The sequence below is a fragment of the Onychostruthus taczanowskii genome, unplaced genomic scaffold (assembly GCF_017590055.1).
Source record: "Onychostruthus taczanowskii isolate IOZ18803 unplaced genomic scaffold, ASM1759005v1 scaffold21, whole genome shotgun sequence".
NCBI lineage: Eukaryota > Metazoa > Chordata > Aves > Passeriformes > Passeridae > Onychostruthus > Onychostruthus taczanowskii.
The window spans coordinates 9748502-9768550 of record NW_024499351.1 but is presented as its reverse complement, the minus strand read 5'-3'; the positions used below and the strand labels follow the sequence as shown (position 1 = coordinate 9768550).

At 44.8% G+C, this 20049-nt stretch overlaps 1 protein-coding gene across 1 annotated transcript; it reads left to right on the top strand.

Moving 5' to 3' along the window:
* Positions 1-16069: 16069 nt before the first annotated feature.
* On the top strand, positions 16070-20049 carry LOC121335836 (cytochrome c oxidase assembly protein COX20, mitochondrial). Its single transcript, XM_041404370.1, has 4 exons — positions 16070-16330; positions 17905-18019; positions 18165-18228; positions 18692-20049. The coding sequence occupies exons 1-4, from the start codon at positions 16298-16300 to the stop codon at positions 18831-18833; spliced, it is 354 nt and encodes a 117-aa protein (XP_041260304.1). The 5' UTR covers positions 16070-16297; the 3' UTR covers positions 18834-20049.

Genomic DNA, 20049 nt, shown 5'->3' with positions numbered 1-20049 from the left:
AAGCTGTCTCTGTGTGTTACTCCCCTTGTACGTACAGCTTGTTTTGGCCGTGCCACCCTAGCTGATGTTTGGTTTTGAGCAATGGTTTTGATGGACAGTGAGACTATCCAAGGGTTTCCTGGAGTTAAGCTTTAGGCTGTTAGGCTGACATGGGCATCAGGTGCTGCAGTTTGGTTTGTGTGAGGCATCTTCCCCAAACATCCCAAGCTCTGGCACAGAGCTGGCAGCAGCCCTTGAGGATGGGCTTTGCCAGCACTGAAAGGTGTTGGCACTGGAATTTGCAAAGGGCAGATGAGTCCGTGTGTTTTTAACAGCAGAGAGACTTCCCTGCAAGCTGAGGGCACTGATGGATGGGAGTGCTGTCCGAGCTGGTGTTGTCCCTACCCATCTCTCCCCACAGCTGGGAAGGGGAGGTGTTTTGCCATGTTGTGAATGCTGAGCAGGATGTGTGCACTGCTAATGAACATTGGCTAGGGCATGACCTGTTGGAGAAGCTGTCCAGACATATGTGTTCCCTTTTCTGTGTTTCCCTAATCACCAGCAAGAGAGTTTGAGCAACTTGCAGCCTACTGAAAGGAAACTTGACAATAATTCATCCGTTAAAACATATGTGAGTTCCAGATGAACTCGCTTCTGGCATCCAATGGCCCTATCAGCTTCTAGGAAGGTGATCAATACCCAAAAGTACTTACTGCATTGTTTGCTACTGGGTGAGTGGCTGCATTCAGTGGAGCTGGTCTTGAAGAAAAGATAAATGTTCCAAATGAAATTTTATTTTCTAAAAGTTTCTTCAGCCATGCAGAAGAATATGACAGATTTGTCATGGGAACAGCTTTGCAAGAGGCAGAGCTTTTTTTTATGGCTATAGCAGCTTAGTCCTGTCACACCCCCCCCCAAGAATAAATACATTCTTTCTCAGTGCTTGACACAGTGCAATGGAAATGGCTATTGGACAGTTCCTGACTTTCTCTGAAATCTTGTGGTTTGATCTAAATCAGATCATAAAAAAACTTCAAACTTGTCAATATAGCAACTTGTCAGGGAAGCCATGGCAGTTCTTTGGAAAGGCAGCTGTGCTCCACTGGCAGCTCCCATTCCTGCTGGGCTAGATTAGGGATCTTTCACGTGTATTTTTCAGATGATCTGGTCCATTAAAATTAGCATATAGTGAACTAAACCAGGATCCTACCCATAAAGAAATGCAAGACCCTTCACTGGCATAGTTTTAGCTTGACAGAGGCTACATCCATGTCTGGTTCTCCATAGAGAGGGACATTGCTCATATCAGGGTGGCTCTCCACCCTGTCCATCTCTGAGCAGCAGCAGGAACACATAGTACTCAGGGAACACCGCTCCTTCTGCAGTTTTTAGATGGGTGGTCAGCAGTTCTCCTGGTCTTTTGAAAGTTGTTGATCCTGGAATCCTCAGAGCAGCAAGCCTGCTGTACCTGCTGGCTACCTGCTGTGCTTCTTCCAGACCATGTGTTTGTGTGAGAGAAATCACTGTTAGTGTCTCCTGAACGAAGTGAAGGTGAAGGAGGGGCTTCATGTGTGCCCTGCAGGAGCTGTTGTTAATGGGCTTTAACTCATGATTTCTTTTTAGGAAGCTGTTTTTACCTCTCTATCCCATTTCACCTTTACACAGCCTGAAACAAGGCACCCACATACAGAACTTTAGGAAGCTGGGGCTGTGTTGCTGAGCTGTTCCTGCTGGGCCTCACGACAGCTTGGGAGGAGAGTTAGGAAGGGGTGCAAGCCATTGTGGATGAGAGAAACCCTTCCCACATCCATGATGCCAGCCCTGTTCTGTCCCCCCAACTGTGGGACAGAAGTGTGGGGGTTTTCAAATGCACCCTTTGTGGGGTTCTGCTCTGGTCCCAGTGAGGCTGATGGTCAATATGGGTCCTCCTTTACAGGCAGACAAGTGATGTGAATCAGACACCCCCTGGCCAAACAGGGCACAGGCAGGCTTTTATCAGGCTCCAGAGAAACGTGTCCAAACTCCCTCACCAGGAATGGATGGGGGCAGAGGAGACCCTCTGTTCCCAGTGAGTGCCTGAGTGACATGGCAAATACTCCCTCACGTTTCCCAAGTCAGAATGGTCGTTACTGTTAGCTCAAGCAGAGCCAGGGCCTTCCTCCCAGAATAAGTATAGAGCCCTATTAAACCCACCTAATGACAACACAAATCATGTTGAACAGAAAATGTCTTGTGCTCCCTACTCAGGCTGCAGAGGCTTGTGGGTTTTGTCCTGGTTTTCCAATTCCTAATTTGCCTGTGGGAAATACTGCCTTCCCCCAGCCCTCCCAGTGCCAGCACACAATAGCTGCTTGTTTTTTGCCTGGAAGGAATTGCTGAGCCTTTAAATAGCTGGTATTGGGTTTATTTTTCTTCTGTATTTCAGCACATTCATTACTCAGTCATAGCATCCTAAAAGTGAAGATTTCCAAAAGCATTGGCATTTACCTCCTTTGTTTTGTTTTGGGTTTTTTTTTACCACAAAAAATGATGCTCTGCATCTTGAATTTCATGCACCAGCCCAGTGTTAGTGTCACTAACTAATCCTGCAGTGAAGCGTCAGCTTCCAACACATTAATTCACATGCCATTAAGCAAACATGAACTGAGTAGTGAGGACTAGCAAGAGCTGATGGCAGTGTAGCTGGCTCAAATGCAACTGTAAATGTCAATTATTTTTTATGTCAGAGAGACTTGGAAAGTTTAGTGGAAGCCCTGTGGAGGCTGTCCGGGCTTGCTCTTCCCTCCAGCACTCTGGGCTCGAGGGCAGAGAAACACCTCAGGGAGTGCCCAGCTTTTGTGGATGCTCTCATCTCTGCAATTGCTTTCTTTAAGCTGCTTTACCCTTCCAGGAGGCTTCTGTGCATTTTAAGAGGTTTAAAGGAAGGACAGAGTCCATGACCTAGAGCGCTGTCTCTGTCCGTGGCTCCCTGCACAAAGCTCCCCCAGTGAAATGCCACACCATGACATGCACCCAGGGATGCCATGCTCAGCCCATGCTTTTGGAGAGTAGGGATGAGCATGGCATGGGAACCTGCAATGCATCCTTCAGACAGACAGGCAGGCAGCCTCTAGCACCTCTCCAGCTGGCTGTTTTTTTACTAAATAAACAGACACATCATTATTTATTGATAATAAACTAATACTGCAGAATTAAAATAAGTATAAAATGGAAGCTGTTCAGAGCTTGACTACACATCTTCCTGGTCCTGCCCTGTGGCATGACCTATTTGTACAGCACTTCCAGAGCAGTCAGCTCCTGAGAATCAACTTTTTCTCCCTCAATCTGTCCCGCTGCAGATGTTCAACTCCTAAATGGTCTCTGAGGATCTTCTTTTTACCAGCAGACCAGGTAATCCTATTGGTCATGACACTCTTCCCTGACTGTGTCATGAGCTGATCTATACTTCTTCCTTATCATGTGGGGAGGTTTACTGAGAATGCAGTTCAAGAAATGCAACCAAAAGCTGCAGCTGAACCTGGGTCAGACAAGTCCCCTCTCTCTGCCCAAACACACAGACAAAACTGCTAGTTCTTGAAGACTAACAATAGGTTTGTGGCTTCTTAAGGAACACAACAGGGAACAGGACCTTCACCTGCAGAGCAGATATTTCTGGTAGTGGTTAGGAAGAAGTCCAAGAATATTTGTAAATTTAATGCAATGCATATAGGGCTTTATTGTAAATATACATCTTCAAAAAGTTGACCTATAGGAGTATTCTAGCAGCAGTGGAATAAGTGAACAAAGTATGTGAAATAAGTGGGTTGGGGGGGTCAAAAAGAAAGGGACACATGCATATTCAAATCTAATCACAAGTCCTTCCATCACTACTGAGGCCTGGGAATGATATAGGGGTAGGAAGCGGGGGGGGTGAAAACGTCTACAGACACTTCCTCCCTCTGCCCTCCTCCCCTGGGTACAGGACAAGCTGCCCTGAGAGGCAGGATGGGGTGGGATGACGAAGATGTGCAGCAGCCAGGAGAGACAGTGCACTCAGGCTGCTGCCTGTGGAATGAGCTGAAGTCTTTGAGTCTGGGCTGGTCCATCTCACAGCAATGAGCAAAGGATGTGCATGTGCAGGCTGAGGGAAGCCCATCCACAGGGGCCAGGGAAGGACAATCAGGTCAGCTGTCTTCTTTCCTATGCATGCTGCCAGTCGTTTCGTGGTTTCCATGGAAACTGGCTGCTGCAGAAATGATGTTATGAAAATTACTTCCGAGATTTAAAGCTAACAGATTTGCTTTGCTCTAAAGGGAGAAGAGAGACTGATCACTGTATTGCCCGGTGTGTGGTGTGAAAGCAGTTTCGGAGAAGTTGCAGGTACCCCAAGACAGCCTGCACCACCTGCCCTGTGTCACTGACAGCCTGTGCAGCCCCAAATCCCAGCCAGGGGAGAAGGGGAGGAGGAGGAGGTGGAGAAGGAAGGAGCAGAAACTTCAGATCCCATTAGCTCCTTACTGGTGGGTACAGCTCACACCAGCACAAGAGGCAGCGCTGTTGCCATCTCTGGGGGCAGAAATGTATTGTTTGCCCTGCAAAGCCCAGGCCAGCATTAAGCCAGCAGATGCACCAGCCATGTGTTGAGTATGTGGTGAGATACCCAAGGGGCCGCAAGGAGACTGTGCTGCAGCACCCTTCGTGGAAATAGTAAAGGCAGCAATGGTGGCTTAGAGACAAGTGCAGCCACTGTGAGGCTGCCTGTCCCTCTTACCCATGTACTGAGCAGGGCACTCTTTATTCAGTGTTTGCTTTCACACACTGAGTGGTCACACATCAGACTTGTTGGATAGGCCTACTCTTACATAAGTTGCTCTCAGAAATACATGTATTATTTAATAAACCAAGGTCATGCCTCGCTGAGAAGCTCTGTAGCAACAAAGTGAGCCAGTCTTTGATGGAATAATTGGCACAAAAGCATGCAGAACTTAAAAAGCTTAACTCTCCCTCCATATTATTAACTACTCAATTGAGTTTCATTTGGAAGGAGTCCATGAAAGTATAAAGAGGTATTTAACCAAACAAGAGAAACTCCACAGCCCAGGTTAGGCAGGGTGGAGGAGGCTGTGGTTGATGATCAGGACGGGTGGTGTGAAGACCAGCTGTGCCCACCACAGCAGTGATTCACATCTCCCGGGAAAGGAGGCAGCACAGATGTGTACAGCCCTGTGCCTGTTCAGCTTAATGCAGCACTTGCACCTGCAGGTAATACCTTCAGCAGAAAACAGCCTTGGATAATAATCAGGCAATCACAAAGGATATCTGGAAGCAGATGCCAGTAGGGTGGAATTAATTTCTAGCATGAATTTTGATGTTTCTAGAAGTTGATCCAACATTTTACAAAAATGTTGTCAATAACACAGAAATGGTGAAGGCAGCCAAATCAGACATCAAACTTTATTTTTTTAAAGTCCTACAAATGACAGTTGATCATAGCAATAGCAAACAAGTGTTTGTAGTTGAAAAGTTCCTTGGTGCAGTGAAAGCTACATGATCCTGGTATCTTCCTGAGAATATTTTTCTCCATCTCTGCTGCAAAATCCACTCAAAATGACTACACCAGGTTACCCATGATGCAGTTTGTGGGGACACTCCCTCAGCAAGGCTCTAAAAAACCTGAGGATGTAAAACTAGAAATCCTGGGAGCAATGCATATTCTGTTGTGGAGTGCTTCATCTCCTTACACAATGTTAAAGTGCGTCTACCAGGCCTGGGGAAGTATAGACACTAATTAGTGAAGTCATAAAGAACTTTACAGTACAACTAAAAAGCAATTAGATACCTCTTAATTTAGAAGCAGAACTTGATGATCTGTAATCCATCAAAGGAGGAACAAAGCCCCACAGAAGATAGATCTGGTGTTTTATGGGAGAAGTGTGTAGCTCACAAATTCTTGTAACTGCAGCGTTGAAGATACACAGCATGAACAGACACAAGATTTGCCAAAGACCTGCTTTTACATGTAAGTTTAGCTGATCAAGAAAGTGTTTAAAATAACATAATGGTCACTCCATGGAAGAGGACAGCAAAACAATAATGCATTATGTGATATATATATATAAGGCAGTGATTAAATATACAGAGAGGCTTGGGTTCTGCTTGGGTTCTTTGGACTCAAGCTGCTGGACAGGCAGGGCATGATTCAGTTACCTACACACTGGCTCTGGGTGCCTCTTGATTTAGTACATAAGGTGTTTTCCCAGCTGATTTAAATCTGTCATGGGAGTAACAAAACACTCATACCTGAAAGGAGCTTGTTTGGCATGGACAGAGTTTTCAGGATTGAGTAAGCTCGCCATCATGTAGCCTTTCCCAGGTTTGCTTCAGAGCCTTCCTCCCAGCTCATGCCAGAAAATGCTCAGATGTTCCTTGGAGCCTTGCCAGACAGGGTAGAGGCTGATGTGAGGGAATCAGCTTTCCAGCCTACTGCCTTTCTTCCTGGATGAGCAATTTATCTCAAAGCACTCCACCTCCTCTGAACACCTCTCACCCACATGGGCAGCACTCCCTGACAGAACAGCTCAGTAGTTTTCCTGATGAGTTTGCACAGTGCTTGGCTTTGTGCTCCAGCTGGTCCAGCCATGGCTTAGCACTCAGGAGCTTCTAGGAAAAGCACAGAGCCATGGTGCTGTCCAAGTGGCTGGGGCCAGAACAGAGTCAGGAGAAGCAAAAGTTCCTGCAAAAGCAACCAGAGGAGCCAGGTTCTGTATCCGACTCAGGCTAAGGAGGAAGCTTGGTCAGAAGATAAGGTGATGTTCAGAAGACAAGGCAAGAGCCTGGACAGAAGACAGGGATTCAAGGAAACTGTAGAAGAGACTGTCTGCCTTGTAAGAGCCCAGTGAGTAAAGGATAGATTTGTTTTCAAAATCTTTATCAAAATCTTTATTCTGTCTTATGATGTTACTTAGAGAGTTGTGTTATCAGTTTTAACTCCTTTTCTGTTCTAACAAAACAGCAGTGTGATAAAAGGTGGAGAAAGCAGCACAGAGTCAGTTCAGCTCAGTACCCTGGGTGACTCATCCCAGCAGAGACAGCAACCCTGCCAGCTCAGGGATGCCAGTCCATACCTCCCTCTGCCCTCAAAGCCTCAGGCTGCCCCTAAGACAGCCAAACTCTCAGATCAGGGAATGAGTGCTCACATCTGAATCCCAGATTGTTCAACTGGTCCCTTTTTATTCAGCCAAACACATCAACTTTCAAACCAGTCTAGAATTTTCTTGACTCACAGTTGTGACAGGAGTGGAAACTGTAAGTTTCAAAGTTGGTTCCCAGTGTCCCTTTCCCATAGCAGCACACAAAGTACAGGAAAATCACCCAACAGCCCTGTGCAAATTGTTATCTGAGAATCTGACAAATGCAATTTGATCACACAGTGATTACTGAATCTATCTCAGATCACAACAGAGGGGCCTTCTGATAGTGCCACTGAACATTTCCTCTGTAGCTTTGTCTTGCAAACCAAGGCAGTCCTTCAGCTCCCTGGTGCTGCCATGCCACTGCTGTGCCCCAGCACTGAGACAGCATCCTCAGCACCGGGAGAAGAAACCAGGGCTGGCAGATACACACCCAGAACTGCTGCAGGTGAGTCCAGCAAACGACATATATGAAATCCCTGTATCTGATCAGTAACAGTACAGGTTGTTTTGGTTTTTTTTAACTGACTCATGCATTCGGTTCTCTGTCTGAGGGCAAAACGTATGTGAGAACTTCACTTCCAGGAACTAGCAGAATTTTGCCCCAGATGGAAGTTCTTTGGTCAGTAACTGGGGCAGAGACAGAAAGGTATTAATCATGCAGGAGCAAGAGGAAGTTTTCTTGCTGAGAAGGTTCCTTCAAACCCTTCAGCACAGAAGCCACAAGCTTCACCTCTTGCCTCTCTAACCTTTATCAAATTTTCCATCTGTGGCTGTTGCCTACAGAGCCATTTTCAAGTTTCTCTACAACTTGTTTTTTCCCCAATAATTATACTAACAAACTTAAGTTTGAAATTATCACTAGGTTTTAGGACTTTGGGAGGTTAGTGTTTCACTAAAATATCAGTGAATGTGTGTTAAAAGGGATTCTGGAAACTTTTCAGAAACTTAGCTGGTTTAATTATGAAAAAATTACGTTTAACCAACACTTACATAAATCTGCAGACTCTGGACCGCTTGTATCTGACAAAGCTTTACAAATAAGCTACAATCAATTCACATGACGTTCTTTGTAACTACAGATTGAAATTGTCTAAGAATATGAAATTAACTGAAAAAGCAGTCTTTTTGTGGATAACATTTTAAAAAAAAATTAGCACTTTCCTCAGTTGAAGTCTGCATGATTTTGTCAATTATCTGTCTTAGCTCTGGATGTGAAATCAGTTGCTTAAAAGCCCAGTGACAGGTGACAGATTGTTCTTAGCAGACACACCCCTAGTTACTAAGGAGCTGATGGATTCTGAGGCTTAAATAAAAACAAGTGCTAAAATTCTCCTCCTCTGAATGCACAGCAGCTCTGCCTTTTTTTTTTTTGAGAAATACCTAATAAGTGAAATGGTGAGGGTTTGGGGATCATTCCATGATTTAACTTAAAAATAAGAGCGTAATGCCTGAGATTCTTCTTAGTGATTGGCCTTTTGCCACAACTTGTCTGAGCAGATAATTATGTCAGTTACAGATAAGATTTTAAAGACATCTCTAATATGTTCAAAATCTGAGACTTGCCTGTAGTTAAGTTGGGAAAAAAATCCAGAACTTTGAACAGCATTAGTTTTTTAGTATTCATGACAAGCATTTGAAAAAGATGGGGGTTTTAAGACAAACTGCTGTATTGCAATGATCATCTTGAGTGATGAGTTTAAAGGCAAACAAATGTAAAAAGGAAACCATAAACTAGGGGAATACACTTACTGCTCCCAAGCACAAGAATGAGGTGAGAATCAGAAGGAAACAACACCATTATTCAGAATTATACTGTCAGAAGCCCATGTTAGTGCTCTGAAGGATCATTCATCACAATAAGCCCTCCTTTCTCTTCCTCAGCTGAGAAGTGACCCCTTTCTGAAGCACAGGATTTGGTGATGGTTGTTGTTGAATATTCTGTCAACACAGACTTTCCCAGGACTGGAAGAATAACTCACCAGCCACCCCTGGCTGGTGTAAGCCTAATTTAGCTTGAGCAGACAAGAAAAACCAATCTATCAGACATCAATTATCTAAGAATTTTAAACAGTTTGTAAGTGAGGCAATTAAGCACACGTTTAGCTCCTGCTCTTGTTCCTGCAGAGGTACTGAGAAGGCACAAGTCAGACATGCTGGGAAAATAGAACTATCAGCATGGGAAAATGTATGGGAAAATAAACCCACTAGTATAAAGGGAAAACCCCTTCTGCATAATTCAGTGGCCCCTGAACAGATGTGGCCCGTGCTCAGGAGGTCTGAAGATCAATTTAGTGAGGAGGTAGTTGTCTCACTGCTAAGGGCAACAGCACTGGGATGTACCCTAGGGACACTCCAGAAGCTTCCCCAGCAGCACCCTTTGGCACACGGAAGGGGATGGCAACAGTTGAGTGCACAGATCCCCCATGTCCCTCTGGGAGCAGTTTCCCCAGCAATTCAGATCTCCAGGTGTCCTACTACGTTCCAAAACCTGAGAGCTCAGCTTCTATGCTACACACGCTGTCCCCCTCCCATCAAATTCTGATGCCCTCTAGAGTTAATGACTTCAGCCCAGCACCTGATGCTTTAGGCAGGAAACCAGGATCCTCCAAAACCAAAATGTGACAGAAGGTTGTAGCCCTCAGTAGCCAGTCACCAACAGACTGACTCAGCCCTTGGCCAGGTCACAGTGAGGCATCAGGAAAAGAGCAAAAATATTGGATCTGAAAACAACAAGCAACAAGATATGAGGTATTTTTAATCTCTGCTGCTTCTCAGAAGGCAGCAGAAACCACACCAAGTAGAGAAATATTTATATGCTAAATTAACACTCTCAGTGTGCAAGACATGAAGTCATTCCTGTCATGAACAAGAAAAACCTTGAATTCTTGCCAGGGAATCTGGACACCACAGCAGGACACCTAAGGTGCCTGCAAATCTGGAACAACTGTTTGGAAACATGTTGTGTTTGACTTTGAACTCTCAAATCTCATCCTCGCAGACTGCTTGCTTCTTGTGAGATCCTTCTGAAGCCATGTGCAATTTTTTTCCTTTACCCCTTGCCAAAGGTGTGTTATTTTGTGTAGGAGATCCTGCCCTAGCAGACTGAAACCAGCCTTTGTAGCATGATGAAACAACATACACTGACTTCTCTGAATCTCTCCATGTATTTTGGATGGCAGCTGTCTCAGGAATGTACTGTAACTTCCAGTGGAACAAAACACCTTGCATGTGGCAGGATACTAGCAGACAGTCATGTCACCAGACAGTGTGGGCTGGGGATAAGCCAGTGAAATATACTTTAAACTTGATTACAAAACTAAAATAAAACCCACAAACTCCTTGCCCTCCCCCACCCACTAAAGAGAAAAAACAAAAAGAAAAAAAATCTCAAAAAGATACAATGAGATCTACCTGATACATCATAATTTTTTGAAGTTGATACATGGCATGGCTTCTGAGCATCCTTTCCAGTTGTCTGGTTTGAGTGTCTTCTTTGATATGCTCTGCTCCTTGAATGTGACTCCTCTCTCCCTGCACACTGCTAATTACACATCCACTCGAATGGCACACTGCATGCAAAAGAGATCACCAAAGTGGCTCCTGGCACACCACCTCTTTCCTCTCCTACCCTTCAGTTCAGTGACCTCACTGTCTGTGTTATAGCACTTTCCTTTCTCTGGGCTTTAGCCTAATCTTGGCAGAAATGCAAGAGCACCGTAAGTCATGCAAAAATTTAATTTATCTAGTACTGGATATATAGGGAAAAGTGTAAGGACAGAAGAAGCACACCACAATACCTCCTCAGAATACCCTTGCAGCTTCCAGTGACTTGTGCTGAGGGAATTCTTATGTCTGAGAGGGTGCCTGAGCATTTAATAAGCTTCAATATATTTTTTTCCCCTATGAATTTTCTAATTTTGTTGTGCTACTTAAACAGCTTATTTCTAAATAAATTTCATACTCATGCAACTCTTTCCAGTTTGTTATGAATTCTCAGAAACCATGTCCCAAAAGAAACAATTACCATACAAATACCTTATTAGCTCTAGTCTTCAGTTTTCCCTCAGGAATTAATAAAGATTAAGCCTGACACATTCACATGACAGACGTGGAACACGAGGCGCAGAGTTCGTAATAACCACCCTCCACACTCTTCGTGATAGAAACCTCAGGGCAGCCACTGTGTTTTGAAAAATGAAGATGTGAAATGGAAGGGGAAGTTTTGAAGTAAAGTTAGATGAACACGTTAGGAATTAAATAGGGCCAAAGGAAAGTAGCTCGGAGGCAAGAAAGGAGTTCCTTCCACACTCTTGTGCCTATCACCCTGTGGGTACAAGGTCACCATTCAAGTTTGTGTCAGAAGGAGTTTATATCTCCCAATGTCTTCAGTTTCAAAAAAAACCAAAACAAAACAAAACAAAAAAAACCCCGCAGGTTCTGCAACTTAACAAAACTGCAGATTAAGAAAAAAAGCCCAAACATGCAGAAATAAATAGTACCATCATCTGTTTGAAGTGGATTACAGTGACATACAAGAGAACTTAAGTGTCTGTATTTTCCACCAATTAAGACATGCTTTCCACATTTAAGACATGCTTTATAGACGAAGTAATTTACATTATATGAAAAAAATTGATTATTCAAGGAAAACTCCTCTATTTTTAGTCAGAAGCATCCTTTAGTCCAATTTATACTAGTGAGTGAGGAAATTTTAAATCTAGCTCTACATTCAACAGTATAGCTGCAATTATAACCCTTATGTTTTATATAAGCTGCCTTTTTTAATATAAAACCCTCTCCCTTTTTGAATCAAGTGCCTAAATAACATAAAGAGATTAAAAGATCTGGAAGAAAAAAATAAAGCTATTAGAAGCCTGCCCTTATTTCCTTGGCTTTCAGAGGAGTACATTGAATTAAAATCTCTTATGTGTTGCAGATGAAAAGATCGTTTGTACCAGCAGTTAGGAATAAGTTAGGCAAAGTCAACCTACAGAAATAATCAGCAAAGCTACCCTAGAATAAAACTGTCATGCAGTTGAAAGTTAATTTGCATTAATATTAATGCCTGGGGGGAAAAAAGGGTTGTTTTAAAATTCAATTGCACGAATGTGGTTGCTGACTGCCTTGGCAACAAGCAGCCTGCACACACTCCTTGTGCCTGCCCTGACCCCACAAGGGTTACTCTGACATAGCCAGTATCTCTGCAGCCATCATAATAACCATTTACCCCCCAAAAAAACATCATAGAATCACAGAATCATAGAGTACCTTGGGTTGGAGGGATTAGTAAAGATCATCTAATCCAAGCCCCCTGCAATGAGCAAGAGCATCTTCAATTAGATCAACTTGCCCAGAGCCCCATCCAGTCTGACCTTGGATGTTTTCAGGGATGGGGCATCCACCATCTCTCTGGGCCACTTGTTCCAGTGTCTCACCACTGTCCTAGAGAATAATTTCTTCTTTATATCAAATTGAAATCTACCTTCATTCAGTTTAAAGTCATCATTCCTTGTCCTATCACAACAGGTCCTGCCAGAAGGTTCCCTTCCAGCTCTCTTGCAGGCTCCCTTTAGGTAGTGGAAGGCTGTTATAAGACATAGCCAAAGCTTCCCCAGCTCCCTCAGGGTGTCTCCATAGAGGTGCTCCAGTCTTCTGAGCATCTCTGTGGCCCTCTTTTACGCTCTCTCCAACAGATCCACGCCTTTCCTGTGCTGAGGACCCCAGAGCTGGATGCAGCACTGCAGATGGGGCGTCTGTCATGAGAGGAGAGTAGATTAGAATTCAACCTACTGGTCACTCTTCTTTTGATACAGTCCAGGATACAATTGGCTTTCTGGGCTCCAAGTACAGCTCAGAAATATGTAACTCCAGAACACATTATTCCTACACACTTGCATTCAGTAACATAATGTTCTTCTCTGGAAGGACAAACGCCCTCAAGGCAACTGAAGACATGAGTGGAATAATCATCCTCTTCATGACTTCTGGCAACTCTAAGTACCTCTTGCTTTCATGGCTTACAAAATGGCACATAGTTACCACAAGCAAATGCTTCACTGCTATTTAAGTAGCTTCAGGGTGACCATGAAGACAAAGCCCCACTGGACATCTCCAAAATTTGCCTTAAGGCGTGATTCAGCTACTAGCCCAGGAACCCAATGGCCTGCTACCTTCCAAACATCTTCGAAAGAGCAACTTCTTGAGGCACTTGATGTAAATCAGTGCTGCTCTCAAAAAAGCAGCCTGTTTGCCCCCACATCACAGCCAGGAAGCAGCTTTTTGTGCAATGCCAACTTTCAGCTGCATCAGGCAGCACAGCTAGTGATACAGAGAGGGCAGGATTGCACAGCAAAGAGGAGGAAGGCCTGGACCACCTCTGGTGTCAGCAGCCCACCTTAGAACAGTTTAAGCTGGTATCTATGGATATGACCAAGCAGAGCAGCCTCTGCTTGTCAGTAACTGTTACAGACAGACAGCAGAGCCTTTGCAAATGCCCTGGGCAGAGCATGCAGCCCTTGGGAGATGCTGAATTCACCAGGAGGTTATCTGTCCATGGTGGTCATCATCCTAAAGGGGTTGTCATCCACACCCTCTAATAAATGTATTTCTATTTCTTAAGACAGGCTGTCACAGCTTTTGCAGGCAGTTGCTTTTCCACAAGGCTACATAAACACCCTATAGTACAGGAATAACTTACACGGCCAAGAGGTGCTAAAGGTAGGAAATTCCACCCTTGTGTGATGGTTTCCTCCTTCTAGGGAGCACAGCCCAAAATCGTGTCAGGAGTGACAAGACCCATGTATGTAGGGATCAGACCCCTCAGTGAAGTCTTCTGATGAAGGAATAAGCACTGGAGAAGCCAGTGAGCCAGGTTCCTGTCTGCAGTGTTGTGACGTGAGCACTCCCTGTCTGCTGCTTCATGTCCTGTACATGTCCTGTCCTCTTTCCTGCTCCGGGACTGGTAGGAGTTGTGCCTGGCCTAACCTTTAAACACAGAGGTGAAGGGTGAGAGAAAAAGATGCTGTCAAAGACCAATCCAAACCACTGACCAGCTGTCAATTTTGGGTTGGAGGGGCATACAGCTAAGGATTCTATACTTTATTGATCAGTGCTAATAAAAATAAGAACTGCATAAATATAGGAAAAGTTTAAACAGCTGAGAGCAAGTGGCAACCAGCACACTATGATGGATAGAACTGACCATACATAAGCAGGTCTGCCAAGGGTCTCCAGCTCCAGTCCATGTCCTTAAGGAAACAAGAATGTTTAGATATCTCAGTTGTGTCCTTTAGGGTCAGAAATTCAAGGCAGCAATTCCAAATTTGCATATACAAGATGCCTGGCCTCCAGAAACAGCAGTGTCCCTGTTACTGGAGAGAGGCATGCACACAGGGGCTTTTGCTGTAGCACCTTCCCTGTATGCACAGTGGCACAATACAGTGGAAGATGCTCCGGGATGTGCCTCTGCTGGGCCAGGTGTACCAAGGGTTTAAATAAAAGTGGGTCCAGCTCTTGCAGCAAGTCACATTGGCAAGGCAGTGGGCATATTCCAGCAACTCAACACTCCCTTATAACATCCCACCTGCTTACAGAGCCTTGACTTTCTTGATCAACTTACAGGCTAAAACCTGCATTTCAGTGAGCCCATGGATTAGAAACAAATCTCAATCCTTCCTAACAGTCCCAATCTATCACTCTTTTGTCATCTTTGTAGACATTGCAGCCAGAGCTCTGAATTCACAGAACACTGATTCAACATTTGCTATCCATTTTAAAAAGATCAGCAGGAGTCACTCGAATTGTGAATAGTTTGGGAGATTTAAAAGAGCTCATGCAAATGTGCAGTAGCACTTTTCAGCTAGTGAAACATGAAAATTGGTTGTGTGAAAGTACATTGCTTCCAAAACCCCACAAACACAGGGAAAAAAAGTAGTAACAGAAAATCCAAATGGACATAAATTTCAGTGTGTGAAAAAGACCATTTTATTTAGCAGAGGATTAAAAAAAAAACCCCAAACATAATAATATTTAATAAGGTCTGAAGATATCTCATGCCTTCTGAGTCAGGACACAATATTTTTTAGATCAAAGAGCAGTATTGCACATCTCTCGTCCTTGTTATGCTTCATTGTCAAGCTAGAAAAGGTCCTAAACTGAACCTGCCCTGTAATTCGCTACTTAGCAGGCAGAACCATGTCTTCTTGCAGAAAATATATTTTTACAGTATCCTGGAGAACTGTACCTCTGTCCTAAGCCACTTGGCACTATTTACCTTTTCTCATCCTCGCTGCAGGTACAGTTACACACCTAAGGGGTCACTTCCAGCATGTCCAAGTGGTTTAGCACAGGCGTACCCCGGCCGAACCGGCTGGGTCGTGCCTGCTGCTGCTCGGCCCGGCCCCACAGGAGGCCATTTTCCAGAGCACTTCCGAATCAATTCTTCCTCCACCTCCTGCTCCCGCTGCCGCCCGGGGACTTTTCGCTGCACAAGTCATCTTGTCCCCGTCCCATTCCAGCAGGCTGGCATGCTCCCCCTGACAATCAGCTCTCCCCCATCTGCGGTGGGGGACACACATCCCCACATCCATCAGGCTGGCCGCGGTGCGCGAAGGATCCCGTAACCTCCTTCTCCCACTAGGTGCTACCCACTCAGCGCGTTTGCACCTCCCAGCCCCTGCATCTTTTAGCTTTTAACAGCTGGGCTCAGCCCGACCGCGGCAGGGCCCTTCTGGCAGGGCCTATGGCGACCGGCACGCCGGCAGCCGCGTGTTCCCGCCGGGATCCGTGCGGATTCCCGGGGCCGCCCTCAGCCGCTGCCCTCAGCCCCGCCCGGCCCAGGCGCGCGCCCGCGGCGGGGAGCGGGCGGGCGGCGCGAGGCGGGGGCGGGGNNNNAGCGCCGGCGCCCCGCCCCCCCGGCCGCGTGCCCGCGCGCGCGCCCCCCGCGCCGTGACCCATTTCGCCGAACAAAGGATTCGCGCTGGAATCTCGCTCAGCGCCGGGACCTAAAATGGCGCCGGTGCAGCCGCCCCCGCCCCTTCCGCGGGCGCCATAGAGACGGGGCGGGCGGAGCGGCCTCCCCTCGGCGGCGCTCTGTACGCGGGCGCAGCCCCGGCTCGCTGGTGCGGGCGGGAAGGCGCTGCCGCGGCATGGCGGACGAGGGCGACTCTGAGCCGGGGAAGGTAATGGAGGGCGGGGGGGGCGGCGAGGGGCGAGGAGGAGGAGGAGGATGAGAATCTTCTGAGCCGGGGAAGGTAATGGAGGGCGGGGGGGGGCGGCGAGGGGCGAGGAGGAGGAGGATGAGAATCAGGATGATCGTGAGGAGGAGGAGGATGAGGAGGAGCTGCGCGGCACGCGGCTGCCCGCGGCCGCCCGGCGCTGGGGACACGGGAGGTCATTGCAGAGCAGCAGTGACCGTGCCGCCACCGCCCCGGGCCGCTGTTCCTCCGCCCGAGGAAATAGCTCGGGAACAATTCACGGAAAGCCACGGCGGAACGGAGGCTCTGCAGGGCCCGGTGGGCGGGGCGGTGTTGGCTGTGTTGCCCCGGGCCCCTCGGCGGGTGAAACGCCGTGGTGAGAGTGGAGGGTTCGTGAGGCCGGTGGTCGGCAGTGCTCAGACATAACAAATGATGCCCAGCCTGGCAACAGGTGAGACGCTATTTTAAAAGGATGCATCACGCTGCAGGGATGTAGCAGGGATACCCAACAACAGCAAGATATCAAGTGACTTCTTCCATATGAGAGCAATTGAAATTACTCATTAGGGGGTTCGACCAACATAGAGCACATCCTTTCTGTCTTGCTTGTACACAGGGACAGCTGGTAGCTGTCCCTAGGGAGCATGGATAAAACTAGCGCTGGGGCTTTCCATGCTTGCCATCCCCATTACCACAGTGACACAATGACTTCTCTCACAGAGCTCTCAGCCCTCCACAAGCTGTTGAATACTGTAGTACTCCCTCTTTAAAATCTACTTTGCCAAGTGGAATACCTTCGCAACAGAATAAAACAATTCACCTTTGATGAATTTTGCTACAGTTGCACACGTGATTCTTCATGCTCTCTTGATTTAAGCGTAATAGACTGAAACGTATTCTCACACCATCCCTGACCTAAGGATTGACAGCAGAAAAATGTGCAGGTGTTACTGAGGGGCAGCTGCCTTGGCCCTGACCCATGTGTCCAGCCCCTGCCTAGACAAGGGTTAGGTCATAAATTAGTCTTTTGTAAATCTTTTTATTCATTATTCAGTGTAAGGTTCTCTACTACATGCTCATTCTCCAGTAACTTAACTTTTTTCAAGCACATATGCTTGCTTCAGGTGCTAAAATTACATGGCACGACCAACTGCATACTTGATTGTAACCTTCCTTGTTTGTTGTGATGTAACAAAAATCCTGGATTCTTAAGGGTCTTCTCCCTTCTTTTTTGGGGGAATGTAAAGGTAAAAAATGAAGTAGTTCATTTGTAATATTCAGTGGAAAGGATGTGTCAACGGTTTTGTGCAAAACTATATTATATAAATTTATAGTTAAGTCTTCCAAAAACATCCCTGATATATCTGTACCTCTTCACTTTTGGTCATCTCTAACCCTGGATGCAGTACGTTCTCAATTGGTTATGCTGGACTATTAAGATAACAAATCAGTTTTACAGTTGAGTTGGCATCATAGACTTCTACAGAAGTGATTTTTTAAATTTATGGTTTTTTTTTTTTTTTTTTGTTTTTTGTTTTTTGTTTTGTTTTGTCTTACAGTCCTTTAAACTCCTGGGATTTCTCGATGTTCAAAATGTTCCATGTGCACGAGAGTCAGTGCTCTATGGCTCCTTGGGGGCTTTAGTTATGGGTCTTGGACATTTTTTAGCAACTAGTAAGTATTTATTCCTTTTGGGTTTTATATATTTATTTGCAAACAAAAAAAAAACCTATTTGCGTTCAGGTGTTATTAATAATGGGAAGTCATACAATTTGTTTTCTCTAACTTTTCAGATGATTTTTTGTTTTTGCTCTTTTAGGCAGAGTCAGAAGATCTTGTGATGTTGCAGTTGGTAGCTATATTTCCACAATGTTAGGATACTGGTATGTAAAATGCTTCTTCAGTTTTGACTGGCCTGTGTTGGCTGAATTGTACAACATGATCCCTGTGTTTCAGTTTTCAGAAACAGTGTTTCATGCTGGTTTTGAAACCACATTAAAAAACCTGCCTAGCAAAGCACCCTCTTCCTTCTCCCCAAAATACTTGCCTTCTTTAAAGGAAAACATTTCACTGTGTTTGAATGTTTATGTTTATATATATATTTTAAATACTTCCTATTGTTTCTTGAATCCTAAACTATCAACTCCCCCACTTATTTCTATTTTTCTTAATTATTTTTTCCTTTTCATACCCTATCCTTGTGTCCTAATTCCAAAGGCAGCATGCTTAATTTTACTAGCATTATCCCATGTGGTTGCAACTTCTCAGCTGCCTGAATGACTCTGGTTTGATACTGCCACTACTATAAAGCAGGGAATTGTGTTTCCTTTTCATCCCCTCCTCTAGGTTTTACTGCAGGTACACCTTGGCCCAGCAAAGGATCCGGCAAAGAATGCTTAAAGAAGGAATGAAAAACAGAATTTTATTTGAAGGCAGCTATCTTGATCCAGAAAACAAACAAACTGGCAGTGAAAGAAGTGATTCATAGGTTGCTCCGGAAGAGTTGTGGTTTAATACATTTTTGGGAAAAGATGGTCCAAAAAAAAGTCAGTCTACACTGCAAGCCTGTGAGGTGTCTAAAACTGGTAAATCATGGTTTTCCTAGCAAACCTGAGCAGGAAATTCATAGTGAATCTGTTAAGGCGGTACAAGCCTTGCTTTGTTTCATGTATGTATGTATGTGACTGCACACATTTGGAATGACGTCCTGTTAAACATCTGGGAGCTGGTGCATTCTCTTCAGGGTCTCAGAGGATTAACAACAGTGATTTGGGAGTGCTTTAACTTCCATTATAAACAGAGTGTGGTTTGTTTTAGCAAAGTTGTAATTGCATCTCATTTAAATAGAGGAAAATATTTTCATCACCTGTTGAGTAAACGCTATTATTAACAGCATATGCTGTTTGTGAAACAGGAATATTTGAACAGTAGGAGAAGGCTTTGCTTGTGCAAAGTGGGTGATAGTCAGCAGCCTTTGTAAGATTTCAGCTGCAGGATAACCAGATAACTTACATACATTGTGAAGCTGAAAGTTTTCCATCTTTGTTCTGTTTCAAACTATGAATAAAATCACACTTCAGAGCAGTCTAAACTATGTTATTTTTTAGTCTAAACTAAATAATTTTTACTTCATTTAAGATCTTGCTACTTAAGACACTTTCTTACTATTTGTGGAATCATAATCTACATTATATTTGTAAGTAGCAATGTTTGTTTTGTCTTTCACTTTTTTTTTCTTTAAAGGCATGTTCTACAGTGATTTTTCAGTTAAAAGAAGTGTCAGTAGATAATGTCAAGGAAACCATCTTATTTGGAAATACAGTGTTAGGTCTAATAGCATATTGGTAAAAAGATGAGTGATGGCATCACTCACTTGCTTCTGCCTGCATGAGTGACACAATGGTTTTATTTTTTCATGTAATGATTTATGGTCTGTTATGCTGTAAGCACTTTGTGGTCTAAAGGCATGTCACCAAGCAAAAATAGTCCTTTTCCCCCACCCTGTACTTACTCTGAGAGAGTTTGTGATCTGTTGTTAACTCACGTTGGTGCAGGGAGGTTTGAAAATCCAGATGTTAACAGCAGTATTGCTCCACTTATTTATTTGGAAATATATTTGAGAGCACTGAACAAACGTGCTATTTACACTGAGAAAATTAAACTTCTACCCTCTGTGGATTAGCTTCTTATAAGAAGAAAACAAA